General features: G+C 30.4%; 5 protein-coding genes across 5 annotated transcripts; all 5 read right to left on the minus strand.

The window, feature by feature from the left end:
• Window positions 1-23: 23 nt before the first annotated feature.
• Window positions 24-1,082, minus strand: cand_033910 (uncharacterized protein; the record flags this gene model as incomplete). The annotated part of the gene is made up of 1 exon (XM_067213617.1): window positions 24-1,082. One exon carries the CDS (start codon window positions 1,080-1,082, stop codon window positions 24-26), a length of 1,059 nt encoding a protein of 352 aa, XP_067070179.1.
• Window positions 1,083-1,832: 750 nt separating this feature from the next.
• cand_033920 (uncharacterized protein) lies at window positions 1,833-6,155 on the minus strand (the record flags this gene model as incomplete). Its single annotated transcript, XM_067213618.1, has 1 exon — window positions 1,833-6,155. One exon carries the CDS (start codon window positions 6,153-6,155, stop codon window positions 1,833-1,835), a length of 4,323 nt encoding a protein of 1,440 aa, XP_067070180.1.
• A 282-nt stretch (window positions 6,156-6,437) lies between these two features.
• Window positions 6,438-9,842, minus strand: cand_033930 (uncharacterized protein; the record flags this gene model as incomplete). Its single annotated transcript, XM_067213619.1, has 1 exon — window positions 6,438-9,842. The coding sequence occupies one exon, from the start codon at window positions 9,840-9,842 to the stop codon at window positions 6,438-6,440; it is 3,405 nt and encodes a 1,134-aa protein (XP_067070181.1).
• Window positions 9,843-10,349: 507 nt separating this feature from the next.
• On the minus strand, window positions 10,350-12,437 carry cand_033940 (uncharacterized protein; the record flags this gene model as incomplete). Its single annotated transcript, XM_067213620.1, has 1 exon — window positions 10,350-12,437. The coding sequence occupies one exon, from the start codon at window positions 12,435-12,437 to the stop codon at window positions 10,350-10,352; it is 2,088 nt and encodes a 695-aa protein (XP_067070182.1).
• A 260-nt stretch (window positions 12,438-12,697) lies between these two features.
• Window positions 12,698-13,849, minus strand: cand_033950 (uncharacterized protein; the record flags this gene model as incomplete). The annotated part of the gene is made up of 1 exon (XM_067213621.1): window positions 12,698-13,849. One exon carries the CDS (start codon window positions 13,847-13,849, stop codon window positions 12,698-12,700), a length of 1,152 nt encoding a protein of 383 aa, XP_067070183.1.
• Window positions 13,850-14,427: the final 578 nt, after the last annotated feature.

The raw sequence follows: 14,427 nt of genomic DNA on the forward strand, positions 1-14,427 counted from the left end.
TAGCTATATTTAGACTATTTAATTTAGTATCCTCGATATTGCATTGGATATTGTGGATATAATTGTCTACATTGTGGTTGATAATAGTAAGTTATACCAGGTTGCATCTGGTAACCCCTATTAGGGCCATATATATTTGGATTATAAGATGATTGTGGAAAAGTTTGCTGGTTATAGTAAGGATAATTAGAGGCCTGTTCTAATAATTTTGCAAAATTCCCCTGCTCTCGAGCCAGTTCATCATCAGCTTCAGATATATCAACACACATAGTAGGAGGCAAAGCACATATTGACCATAAAGGGAGAAGTATAACCCAAATCATTCCAAAAGCTGCAAAAGCAAATCCAGTTGATAAGTCAAATGAACGTGATATATCCACAAATAATAATCGAGCTATAAATCCACTACCTAAACCAAACATAGAAGAATCACGGAATGGTTGTATAGTTAATCCTCCTACAAGAAGATATCCGACCATTCCTAATGTACAAATTAATGCTGCTGTAAAATGTAACATAAATATGCTTTGCCTAACACGTTTTGTTCGATAGCAAAACCAAAATGTTAAAAGAAAAATAGATGCAAAGAAAAGTAATATAACTGACATTGTAAACATTATAATCAATATTGCAGAGCCTTGTCTTATAAGATGAAATTCATTACATCCTAAATTTAGCAAAGAGAGTATACCTGCCTCTAAACTACATACAAAGTTGGTTGCATCAGCAAGGCTCAAATTGTCCATATGAGATACCACACGCCGACATATTTCACGATTTATATTGAAATTAATAATGGAGTCACAATTTGAAGATGCATATAAAGTCCATAAACCAAAATTTAAGTCCATATAGTTGTCAATTGGAAATACAATACGAGTATAGTGATATGCAGGTAAAGTTAATGAGAAAAGTAGCCAAAGTACACCTACAACGGTAGCAGCAAATATTCCAAATACTGGACATCCAGGTATTTCAAATGGGGTATTATTTTTGTTTGGATTATTAGGATATTCATATGGTACTAATGTAGATTCTCCATTTGGCCTACCATAATATGTAACTATTTCTCCACGATCCATAGACAAAAGCTGACCAGCTAATAAATCAGTTGTTTCAAGTTAAACTTATACTGAAGAGTATTATTACTATCTAGTCAAATATCAAAATTCTACGTTTTATTTTCACTTGAATGACAGTAGTAGTAATATAGCCAAAAATTACTTCAATTTTGTTCAAAATCTCTATCCCTTCAGAATAATAGACTAAATTTTAAGGGATCTTTATTAAGAATTCTCCTATAGTTTTTAAAGCCTTAAGTATACTCTGCAAAACAATTAAATTGAGTAGTTATTCTTAAATACTTTTCTGTAATGAAGCATAAAATTACTATATAGAATTACAAACTAGTTTATTTGAACTATTTTGTGTATGCTATTGCCTTTTAAGGTTTGAACAAATTCTCCTATACTTAATCTAGTCAATACTTATTTACCGCTTTCTCTACAAAGACCCAGTAACTAATAATACATCTCCCGCTATATCGTGTATTATATAAGAGGCTAATGTATAAACCTCAGGGCACCACGGCTGGATTCCGACGTAGTCTAGTCGGCTAGGATACATGGCTCTCACCCATGCGACCCGGGTTCGATTCCCGGCGTCGGAGCTCTTCTTAATTATTTGGATATAGTAAATAACGCACTCTACGACGATAATTGGTCATAGAATACTTAATATCATTCACATAAACTCTTTAAAGGAACTGTTTTGTAGTAATTGTAATAAATAGAAATAAAGCTATATTAACGAATATTGGTTATATACGGGATCTAAATAACAAATCCTACATCCTCATCTTCAGGAGTATCCTTTACAGTTACAATTGGACGATATACAGTCTTAATTCTAAAGATAATATTTGTATCAGGATCGTACTCTATATGTAGTCCAGTGGCAAAAAAATCACCATTTGGTTTAGTATCAATCCACGAGAGTAGAACATTGTTATTTACAACAAGCTTGTTTTTTATTCCATTAGAACTCGTAAATCTAATAGCCATAGGTATACTTCTTGCATCAACACCAATCTCAACTGATTCAACAAAATCAGCATCACTTTCCACCATGTTATTAATCTCTTCATTATGAATATTATCATTAACTAAGCCTAAAAATGCTTCCTCTAACCATATACCTCCACATTGTAAGGCTATACCCTTAATACTATTCCCATCTGAATAAATTTTGATTCCAGTCATTCTGGAATGTTTCCAATCATCCCATAACATCCTGCCATCTAATTTAAGTCTTGAAGTCTTACACCAAATACCATCTACTTCAAGATTTGGAACCTCCAAACCAACCCAGTCAGTTGTAATAGTAGGTGAAGATAATAATGATTGTTGAATTTCATCTTCATCTTTCTGAATAGACGATAGATGAAATGGTGAGGTATTTTTTATAGCCGTACTTATAGAATTTAGTGTATTACTATTGTTATCTTCAGTTATTTTTCTAAATAGAGGTAGTAACATTGCGATAGCTGTAGTATAATCACCAGATTTCTCAAATAAAAGCTCAAAACCATATAACTCCATTCCTCTTCCAGGAGCTTCAATATAATAATGTTGCCATTCACCATATTGCCTTAGGAAATTAGTTTCAAAGAATAATTGACCAATACTTTGAGTCTCTGAAGTCCTAATCCCTCCAATAGAAATGATGAACTCTTTTTCTTTTAATTCAAAGACTTCCTCCGTCAAAGTATTATCATCATTTATCCAAAGTCCAACTTCATCATAATCCACACCATTACAAGTGATTTTTAGTCCAACTAAGACATTTGAGCCATCTTCTTGATTATACACCATAGATATTTTTGTAAGTTTGGTACCCTCTTCACAAGAGTATTCATCAGTTGTTGCAACATCTCCATCAGAATTTGCATGTCCCCAAGGAGTTTTTCTATCAGTCAACGGAGCAGATCCAGGTCCAATAGCTCCTTTCCCTTGTGATATTCTTATTTTCGGAGATGGTCCAGATTCACCATTATTAGTATAAACAGGTGATAATGCAATAATTACACCTTTCCTTATTTCTGCATCAAATCCGCTTAATACACGATCATAAAATTTACTCATTCTTTTTTTAAGATCTATTCGACGCAATAATTTAAGACGATGTATTGATCCATCAACTTGATTGAATATAGGCTCAACTTTCTCAATAGGCTCATTTTGTGGAATTTCATAGCGTACAATATCTCCTAAAGTACTTCCTAATGGTGGTAATGGATTTCCATCACAGAATAAAGTCAGACCTATAATATTTGGAGGATTTGATGTTGATGACTGGTGTACCAGTAAACTTGTCAACCTTGTACCGGGAGTACAAACAGATTCAGAACCATAAGATCCCATTAACCCTCTTTTACCAAACCACTCTTCTCCAGGTCTAAATAGTTCTATAGGCTTCATGTTACCACTATTATAAACTTCTTGATCCTCCTTATCTATTACTACTTTAGAAACTTCAGCCAAAGCTGCTGGATATGGATAAACTTCAATATCTTTATAGGGCGGATACTCCTCTGATGGCATTGGACGCTCAAGAAAAGCTATAGATACCAATCCTTCTGCAGTTTCCTGACCAATAAATCCATATATCTCTGTTTCAATATCACCAGCAGCTAAATTTTTCATAATATCTCTTTTTACTCCTCCAAAAGACAATCTATTGTTTTGAAAAGTGGTTAATACGATAGCACTAGTATAAAATGGCTTATTTTCCAGCTGGTTGATAAATGCTTTAGAGATAAAGTCACCAGGTGGAACTTCTTTTTCATGCCTATCACCCATTCCACTTCCTAATTTAGTTCTCCTCCACTTTGAGCCACAGCGGATCCTCAATCCAATCAATCTTGAAATATTGGGATCATTTTTCTTAGTAACAAACCACATCCGAACAGAAGTTATTGGTATCTTTAATGGACAAGATGTCTCTAGAACAACAATATCTGGATCACCTACAGGTCTAACTGCCCCAAACAAATGTAAACTTATATCTTTGGCAGTTACTGGAGCTAGTTCAATAGGTGTTTTGGGACGATATAATGGCATTATAGCACTAATACGATCATATCCAATCATCATAGCAATTCTAAAACCATAAAGCTCATATCTACTTTTCAATTCATGAAGATTAACTATATCAAAAACATGTGGTAAACCTTTATCACCTAAATATGCACGAAACCTAACTATTGGATCTTCTTCATGAATTAAAATATCAAATGTATGCCTCTTCCCCAAATCTATATTATTAGGATTCCCAATCATTTCTTGAAATTCGTCACCACATTGAATTAATAGTGCAACTAAATAGTCTTTGAATGGCTTTGGTTTAGTTTCACCAACCCTTAAAACAAGGCGAATACCTGTCATTGGTACACCTGTAGGACACTTTGATTCTTTTATTGGACAGTTTACAGGTACTCTCCCAAAAAAGTCTGTCTTTGGAACTATTTCCTCTTCTTTATTTTCAAGATATTTACTTTGTTCAGTATCAGAGGTTTCACTTTGGGAAGTATCCAGAAATCCAAAATCTTCTCTTTCACCAGTAACTCCTGGTTTTATTGGCTTTTTCCAGTGAAAACCAACCATTGAAATTGCACCACTTTCATCTAACTCAACGAAAACTCCTTGCAAAATATGTCTACCACCACCTTCAGATTTAGAAGATCTAATAGTTGGAACAGTCCAATCACTCCCCATAGTTTTTTGTCTACCCGTCACAGAATGAAATATCAAACTTTGTATAAACTTTTCAGGAGATAAGTGAACTGTAACTGAGTTTATAAACTGTCCAACAAGGACTTTAGAATCAGTACCTTCAGTAATACCAAGAACCACATCCCCCCAAACTCTATCACATTCAACTTTCAACCCAACTAAACCTCTATTTCCCATGAAGTAACCATGCAAACCTGTAACCTTTCCTTCGCATTTAATATATTGAAAATCAACGCCATGACGTCCGTAGAGACTTTTTGGAACTGTCAAAATATCCTCACTACGTCCAAAAAGAAGACCAATAGATACTGAATTTCTGTATCTCCATGTATTGTAGAATCCACCTTTCAGTTCATGTCTCAATTGACCTAATGGATATCCAGATAATATTACCCTAAATCCAATTAATTCATGGTCTTTTGGAGCAATCTCAACAACAGAAGGTAATTGGCTACTACCACCTCCTAAATATGATAAGTGATTATTTTTGGTTCTTAAGGTTATCCTTCTTATAAGATAAATTACACCTTTTTCCATAGCACTTGTCTCATCATCCACATATACTAGTTTAGGTCCCCCAGATGTAGATACTATAAGCTCTTTCTCAAGTGGTTGTTTAACAGGATTTAAAGTTTCAATAAAAATTCTAAGCTTTACAAAAGGATCTTCAGCTCTAGTCAAAACCGTATACTGTTTTAAATGAGGTCCTGCATTGCCCATAATTTTGCTCCATTGAGATGATTTGGATTTACTTCTTCTAGAATCTAATGGAGTAGAGCATAAAAATTGAATACCTCTAAGGTCCTTTCTACCTTTACTATCTGGATTTGGAAACCATGCCCTAATTCCAATTAAACTTTCATATGGTCTGCACATTATATCAATAACTCTTGGTCTTGGAAAATCATCAATTTGTATAGGACCATATATCCTAAGAGGACCAGTATAAGCTCTTGGAGCTTCAATTTTTGGATACACTGGGATTACTGGATTACCATCTAATTTAATTGGAGGTCCCCAAGACCAATTTTGATTTTGTGAATTCCAGCTCCATACATTATTATCAATTTTCTCTGCAATCTCAATATTTGATACTGCTACATTTGGTAATAATGAGTTTGAAGTTACTTGAGTAGCTTTAGAAACTGGGATATCAAAAATTTCAGGCACAAAATAGACATATCTTGAATTAAAATTATTTGATATTGGAGAAGGTGATATAGATGGTAGCTCAGAGTCCAATTTCTTTCGTATTGTATATCTTTTGGAGGAAGGAGCAACTTTACGAGAGGCTACTGCATATATATCTGATGGTAACAATAGAATATTTAACGCTATAACCACCAAATTATGTATTAGCATCCTTTTTTGAATACTTATCTATTGATAAATAAACAAAAATTTAAAGAAAAACCTACTTATCTTTTATTCTTTACAAAGTTAAACTTAATTCCTATTTCGGCGCTAAAATACTTTTTAGATCCCTTAAAATACGCATGTAGATAGATCACCTTAAAAGTTGAAAATTAAACCCAAGAAAGTTAATAATTAAGATAAATCCTAACCTGAATATCTAATTTATGAAACTAAGATCGAAACTGAAACCCATTATTTTTTATTTCCGAAATACTATAATGTAACAGACTAATCAAAAATTGAAGTAACGTATGAAGGAGCGAGACGGTATACCCATACATTTCCTTCGCGCTTATCTAGTCTTGTTGACCTTTGGTATGCTCTTTTTCTTGTTACAACCAATTCTCTAAGATCTTCAATTACTTCTCTATTTAGATTCCAATTATTGTGCCTCATTGTACTTACATTTTGATCTATATAACTTTGATCAATTACATCCATATCAAGATACTGAAAATTAATTTCTTTGTGAGTTTCTATCTTTCCGCTTGAACCTGATGCACTAAATATTCCTGAGTTACTATTTTGGGGTGAGAATGTCTTGGCAGGAAACTTTCCACTAAGTAATCTTGAGGGATATATTAAGGAGAGTGTACTTTCCTGCCTATTAACTTTATTCAATTTTGTTTCAGGTTGAGCATATGTTTCTACAGAGAGGATATTATCAGATTTATTTTGTAGATCATAAATACTAATATTAGACTGATTACTACGATCTTTGAAACTTGCTGTTCCATAATGTAGTCCGAATACATTACATCCCAAAGCTTTCCTACCATGTATTATTTCACTCCACTTAAGTGCACCATCCTGGCTATCTCCATACATTGTAATTAAATTGCAATATTTCCTCAATATAGGAAATGCTTTGTTAATAAAATCATCTAAGTACACATCAGGATTTAGAAAGGTCATCGAAACAATCTGAACCTTTTCACATTCAATTGAATTATTCAATATATTTGGTCTATATAATTCAGGGAATTTCGCTTCAATCCCTTGAGTTCTTCTATCTTGTTCACATATCTCTATTAAATTTGCAGATAAGAGTTTTGGGAAACACTTTATGAATAGACGTGTACCCATAGAGTGAGTCATAACATGAATATGCCGTATACCTCTATTTCTTAATCCAGTAATTAATTCACAAAAGGATTTATGTGTTACTGGAGAATCAGAACTCTTCCTAGCTTTAAAATATTCTAGAAATGAATTACCTGCGGGCCATGAAAATACCAGAGGTTTGATATATGATGGGAAATTTCCGAAAGCAATCATTTGACCAACTTGTCTTAGTGCATCTATCAAAGTATTATTATATCCATGTATAAATATTAATACTTCTACAGCATGTAAACCATCACTATGCACCCAATTTTTGATTTCAAGTTCTGGATAATATAGAATTCCCCCAATTGAATCATCTAAATCTTGGAAATCTCTTCTATTTGAGTTATTAGTGAAGTCATATCTCGACCTTTCAACTACTTTAACTTCCACAGACTCTAAATATCGATTATTTTCTCGCTTTTCTGAGTGATATAAAGTTCCAATTGTTGAACTTGACGTATATTCTTGTTGATTATTACCTTCTAATTTATTACGATTAGAAGATTGTAGTAAATGCGAAATATGTTCGCCCTCATAGCTTTCTGTACCATCATTAATATCTAAAGGAAATTCTATTCCAGCATGTTTAGTATATTGTAGTACTTCAGAAATTGGAAAATACCCTGCAATGTAAAGGCCACGTTCTCCATCAACTAGAATAGTAACTTCATTCTTTGGATGAATTGTGAACATTGGCAAATGTGGAGATAAATTTTGAAATAGCCATAAAATTGCAATATCTCTCTCTTTTTCTTGTAGATTATGTTTTCTTCTGAGTTTTTCTTTGACACGTTTTATTATTCTAACTCCTCTATTCAGACTTAAATTCAAATCAATAGGTAGTGATGACCTATGGTGGGGAGTCTCATTAGGATATGTTTCATTGCTTATAGAGTTCTGCTTATCACCAGTGTCTTCTGATATTTTTAGTGAAAATGTTTTTACATTACTTAGATCTGATTTATTGTTAGACTGAAGTTCTACGACTTTTCCTCGCGAATTTTCTATCTCCACTTCTTCTAATTTAGTTTTTTTTAAAATGGACATTTTCTGTAAAATTAACTTCATTTTAGATTTTATGGATTTAGAGATATTTTTTAAGTTAAATAAAGCTCTAAAAACTAATTTCCCTTTTTGAGTGGTATCCTCAAAAGCTGCTTTACCTTTCGCACCAATTCTAGCAAAAATAGAAGGACTACGATTCACATGGGGGGTTGGTGCAGGATATATATGACATAATGGAAAACCACGAAAAAATTGACCGGATACGCTACATTCTATATCTGCATAGCCAAATGTATAAGGGATTGGTCCTGAATCTGTACTACAGTATCCTAAACGTAAACAAACAAATCCACTGCCAGATCTACACTCCCTTGTTTTAAATGGTCCAACTGGATAACCATCTTTCCAAAATCCTACTAATATTTCACCATAATAATCGTCTTCTCTCCATCTTCCAAATCCATGAGGTCTCCCTTCATCATTAATTTCACCCAGATACCAGCTTGTAACATCACAACCAGGCTTTTCTAAAGCATATGGACGCCTTGCTGTATCTTTACGAGTTCTAAATGATAGTAATAAGTCAAGTCTAATTGGATCCAATCTTTTCATAAGTTTTTTAAGACTAAACCGTTTAATTTCAATATAAAATCCCCTTGCAAGCCTTGTTTGTGGGATATCATCCCCTTCTAATCTCCAAAATAGTCTCGATTTATCATTATTCTCAGTAAGGTGTTGGTATTCAGTACCTTTATTCTTTAATATATCTGAAGTTACATTTTGATTTAATTGAGAATCAGCTATCTTTCCAAAAGATAACAAGCGAAGTTCAACAGGTTCTACACTAACAAACTTCCATGACTTTAAAAACCAAGGATGTTTGTAGTAATATGAAGCCAATAACGGTTTAAGTCTCGAATAAAAAAAGGAACAAATTGAAATAAAAAATTGTAAGAGTAGATATAGAAGTGGAATAAAATTATAGATAATAACAAAACCATTTTTTAATTCATAATCACATTTCTGAAATATTAGCGGAATATTAGGACCAGGTATTGCAACTCTTAGTACGAAAAGAATAAGTGTAATTGCTGAAAAAATAATGCTTAAACGGAAAGAATATACAACTCCAGTTTGAAATTGAGTTGCTACTAACCAAAAAGTGGTTAGAAATAATAATCCAAGTTCAATACATAAAATTACTAAATTATATCCCTTGTAAAAAAGTCCATTAATTGCAAAATTTCGACCAGAATTTGGGCATGTAGCAAAGAACAGAACATTTGCAAATATACTATATATAATTAATATTGCTAGTGTCCATCCTCTAGCAACATTCCTAAAAACTCCTTGATGCTTTCTGCTAAATTTCCTATATTCCATATATCCTACAGTATCTAAAAAATTGTGTTTAATCTTATTTATTATTCTTGTTTCATATTCAGTAAATGTCTTATTTGACCGGAATATATTTGGTGAAGGCTTTTCTACAACATCGCCTGCTTCTATAACATCCATTTCTTTAACATAAATTGGACTTGTAAGCTATTTTATTCAATAATTTACCTAAGCATGTATAAAGCAGTTTCCCTCAAACCTCCCCCCCCTCCCCCCTCTTTTTTACTTTTGTGTCTAATTCATCAAATAGTCCCGCCAATTATAATATAATACCTAGCTAAGTCGCAAAAGTTTACTCATTCCATAATTCACAATAGTCTTGTTGAATTTATTTATAATTTTGTCAAAACTAGCTCCATGATCATTGAGAGTAATTTCTTTTCGTTTATAAAATGTTAATATATCTTACTGAAGTCTGTGCATCTTACTTTTACAATAGTAACAATGACTTATTCTAACTAATCGATTATTCGTATATTTGACCCTATTTTAATAGAATTAAAAAGATTATATCAAAAAATTATTTCTAGAAAAAAAAGAAACATATATTAAAAGATATTGCATGCATGCAATACAAAGCGCTAAAGTTTTTACCTAAACTATAAAAAAAAAGCTAAACATAAAAATTTAAAACTTCCTTGCTTTAAGAATTATAGAACCAGATCTCCGATCATGTTCATAATATTTTCTTTTACAAATTTCAATTTCTTCTGAGTTCATATCATTTTGATATTCTGAACTATATTTAGTAGTATTAGGTTCAATTTTATATTGACACTCACTATTTAGATCATCAAAATTATCTTTTTTCTTTATATCTAAATATTTATCCTGTCTTTTAGCCCACAAGTAAATCATTGCAAATAGAGTTAACATAGCAATACCAATCCAAATAGGATGGACCAGGCTATTTTCTGATTTAGGTCCATTGCTATCTTGATTTTTAGGATTTGTATAAATGAAATTATCACTTGAAATTAATTGACCAAATATATCTACAGGATATTTCTCATTTGTTGTTGTTTGTATTTCACTAATAGCCTTCCTTACTTGATTAAGATCATCCACCATAACTGGAGAATCAAGAGTTTGATTAGTCTTATCTACTGGTCTTTTGTCATAATAAAGTAAATAATTTGCTAAATATTCATATATTTGGCGTGCCATATCTAAAGATATATGGGCATATATATTACAAAACTCACTAGATCTTTTTAAGTAATTAACAAGAATTCCGGAAATTCCATTAAATTCATCAAATTTCATAACCCAAATTTTGATTACCTCAGCAAAATTCCTATTATTTTTTAATAGTTCCCTATCCTTTGCAATAGCCATATGTAAATCTATCTCTGTGCTAACCTCCATTGCACTTCTGAAATTTGTATTTTCCAAGTACAAGTTCATTATTCGAAGATGCCTTCTATCTTCTATATTAATTTGAATAATATTATCTTCTAGTTTTAATTTATTCAAACTATTACTAACCATATCCTGAATTATTATTAGGTAATTTGGAATTTTAGAAATATATTTGTTTGGAGTATAAAATGCTCTTATATTTTCAATATAATCATTCCCAATGCCCTTAATTAAGTTTACTAATTCATTACATTCGAAAGTTAGATCTTTTAAAACTATATTATAAGAAAGTAATTTGCTATATAATACACTAAGATCCTCCATCACAGCTGTGCGATAAATCCATTCAAGTATAACAGATCCAAATTCTAAATGTAAATCTTTAAATTGTGAAATATTTTCACTATTTAAGACAGTATTGATTCTATTTCTTCCATGATATAACTTATATAAAGTATCAATAGAAGCCAAATTAGTTTTTATCTTAGTTATTATATTTTGAATATTTAAAATTGTGTCACTAACATAATATTCTGAGTACAATAATAAAACTCTGATCCAAATTAACCTGGTCTTATATATTGCATTAAGCTGCAAGTATGAATATTCTTCTAAAAATATTAGAATATTTATTCCATCAAAGATATTTTTCCAATATACATCATAAAAATTAGATTTAAAATCTGAAAATATTATATCTCTTTTTAAATTAAACTTGAAATCTTGAATTAATTCTTCACTAAATAGTTGAATAATACTTTGAGCTAAATTAAAGACTTTTTCATTATTTTTATTTGATATGGAGCTAAAACTAAACCATGCATCTTGTAATACGTTGTAAAATTCTTTATTTACCTGATCAGATAAATTTATTTGTTCTATTCCATCTCCAATATATTGTATTTGCTGATAAACGAAATATAAATCATCAAGGTCATAATGCCTATATAAATTAACCAAATTATCTAAAAAAGAAGTTAAAGATGTCTTTTTAGTATCTAAAAAGACCAAATTATTAGATCTTAATAATAAATTTTTTTGATTTTCAAAATCTTCCAGGAATTTATTTATAGTTATGTTAATTTCATCTATTACACTACTGTCAGGACTAAACAACTCAGTAAATTCTTGATTACCTTTCTCCTTTATTTCATTTAAAACTTGATTATACATTGATATCTGATTTCTAAGTATAATATGTCTTCCTATAACTTTAAGAAATTGTGGTATACATGGAAAATAAGTCTCACTTATTTTCCATGTATATGATAAAATTAATTCTTCAGTTTTTGTATGGCTTCTTATAACTTGTAAAAATAAAATGTTTGTAACTAAACCAAATATACTTTTCATGACATTTATTTTATTGATTGTCTTATATTGACTTATTTAATATTAAAGAGGAAATAAAAGACTAAAAAAAAAAAGAAAAAAAAAACGGCTCACTTTTTATTATTCCAAATATATTACATGCATTTAGGCGCTTACACACAAATTATAATGCAAATATTTAGAATAATTTGAATCACGTATGAAAATTCAAATTATATCTTAGACATAAGATAAAAAGAAGCTAACAACTATTATACACTAAAGAGTTGAACAATTTTATTCTATTTAGCTCTTTTTCTTTTTTTCTTTGTTTTCAATGCTTTGTAGGATAATATTGCACCTGTAGTATCAATTTGAGGTATACCTAGCAAAATAGGTACAATAAACAATGGTTTAGTATACATATTACTTTTATATGGAGAATAAAGAGATAATTGCTGAATTAAACTTCTAAATTTATAAATATCCGATACTCTACTGAAGTGGATATGAGCAAATGATGAATATTTAATTCTGCTCTTACATTTCCTTCTTTTTGAATGTTTAGATCTATTAGAACTTTCTGATTTCATGGAACAAGCCATTAATACTTCACTATTATCTGAATCACTAAAATTTTTTGATGATATCACTATTCTGTGTAATAATTCATGTATACTATCTATTTGATCAATAGATTCAAAATAATCTGGTTCAAAAAAATTTTCATCTAAATATGAAGGAGATGCTGTTACAATAACTATAATAGACTTTTTTATTTCCCTGATGCACAATTTTTTTATTTTTGCAAAATTTTTATTACTTAAGACTAATATTGGTTGACTAATATATGTTGGTTGATACCTCCATTGCTGAGACCACATGATTAAACTACTAATAGAATTTAAACTAGCTTTTAAAATAGAGATTTGACTTTTAGTTAATCTTTCAGCTGCAAAAAAAACCAAATTTAATCTTTTTTCAAACATTCTTAATTTCTTCATTGCCTGATCTTGACTCCCTCCAAAATGAGCTACATATTCCCTAGCAAATTTTTGGCGGATTTTGGATGGTCTGTTCCTTCTTAATAAACCGTGAATTAACTTCACTCGTCTAGATAAGGCTAGCCAATTGTGATATTTATTCCAAAAAGTTAGTTCATGATTATTAAAAGATTTTGCTAAATTTGCAACTGAAACTGAGTGCTGCACTTTTCTATTTCTCATTAAATATTTATCATTTACTTGGTTACCTACGATATTATCATATATATGATTATCAGCAATTGATGAATCTGATTCTTCAATTGTTAAATCTAGTACTCCTTCATCTGATCCATTTGTTTTATCAAAAATATTATCGTTCATAGGCAAAGAGCTTTCCCATATTGTACCTTCTGCTTTATATAGTCCAATATATATAACTATAAAAAAACCAGAATATTTCCATAACATTAGCTTATAACATTAGTTTAAATAAATTCTTGTATTTGTATTTTTAATTGTTAATTTCCCTACTTTTTGGTACTTTTTCGGAAATAATTAAGAAAAATATTGCGTGTATCACACAAATTGCATGCATGCAATAGCAAATAGTAAAATACTTTTTTATATTTCTTTTTATAAATACTATAAAGTTGTAAAAAAAAATTTACTTAAATAAAAAAATATAATAAAAATGATTAGCTAAGTTAATTAATTATATTGTAAAGAAACACAGAATCTATTTAGAAATAATAAAAGAGGGTAGTTTGTATATGCATCTATATGGCACGAGATAAATTATAACATTGATATTTATCTAAATAGCTGTAATTATCTATATTTCATCATCTATATACACTAAAAGTATATTAAATAATTTTTGTTATAGAGAAAAAAAAACTTAGTATGTAATGTGTGACTTCTACACATGTGTACAGACTTTAAAAAAATAGTATACCGGATATTATTGTGAATACGTAAATGAATTATAACTATTAGGTTATAGAAAAGTATTGTACGAGTCCTACTTTAACATTAATTTGTAATAA

Source organism: Cryptosporidium andersoni, assembly GCF_001865355.1.
Source record: "Cryptosporidium andersoni isolate 30847 chromosome Unknown contig_6, whole genome shotgun sequence".
Lineage (NCBI taxonomy): Eukaryota > Apicomplexa > Conoidasida > Eucoccidiorida > Cryptosporidiidae > Cryptosporidium > Cryptosporidium andersoni.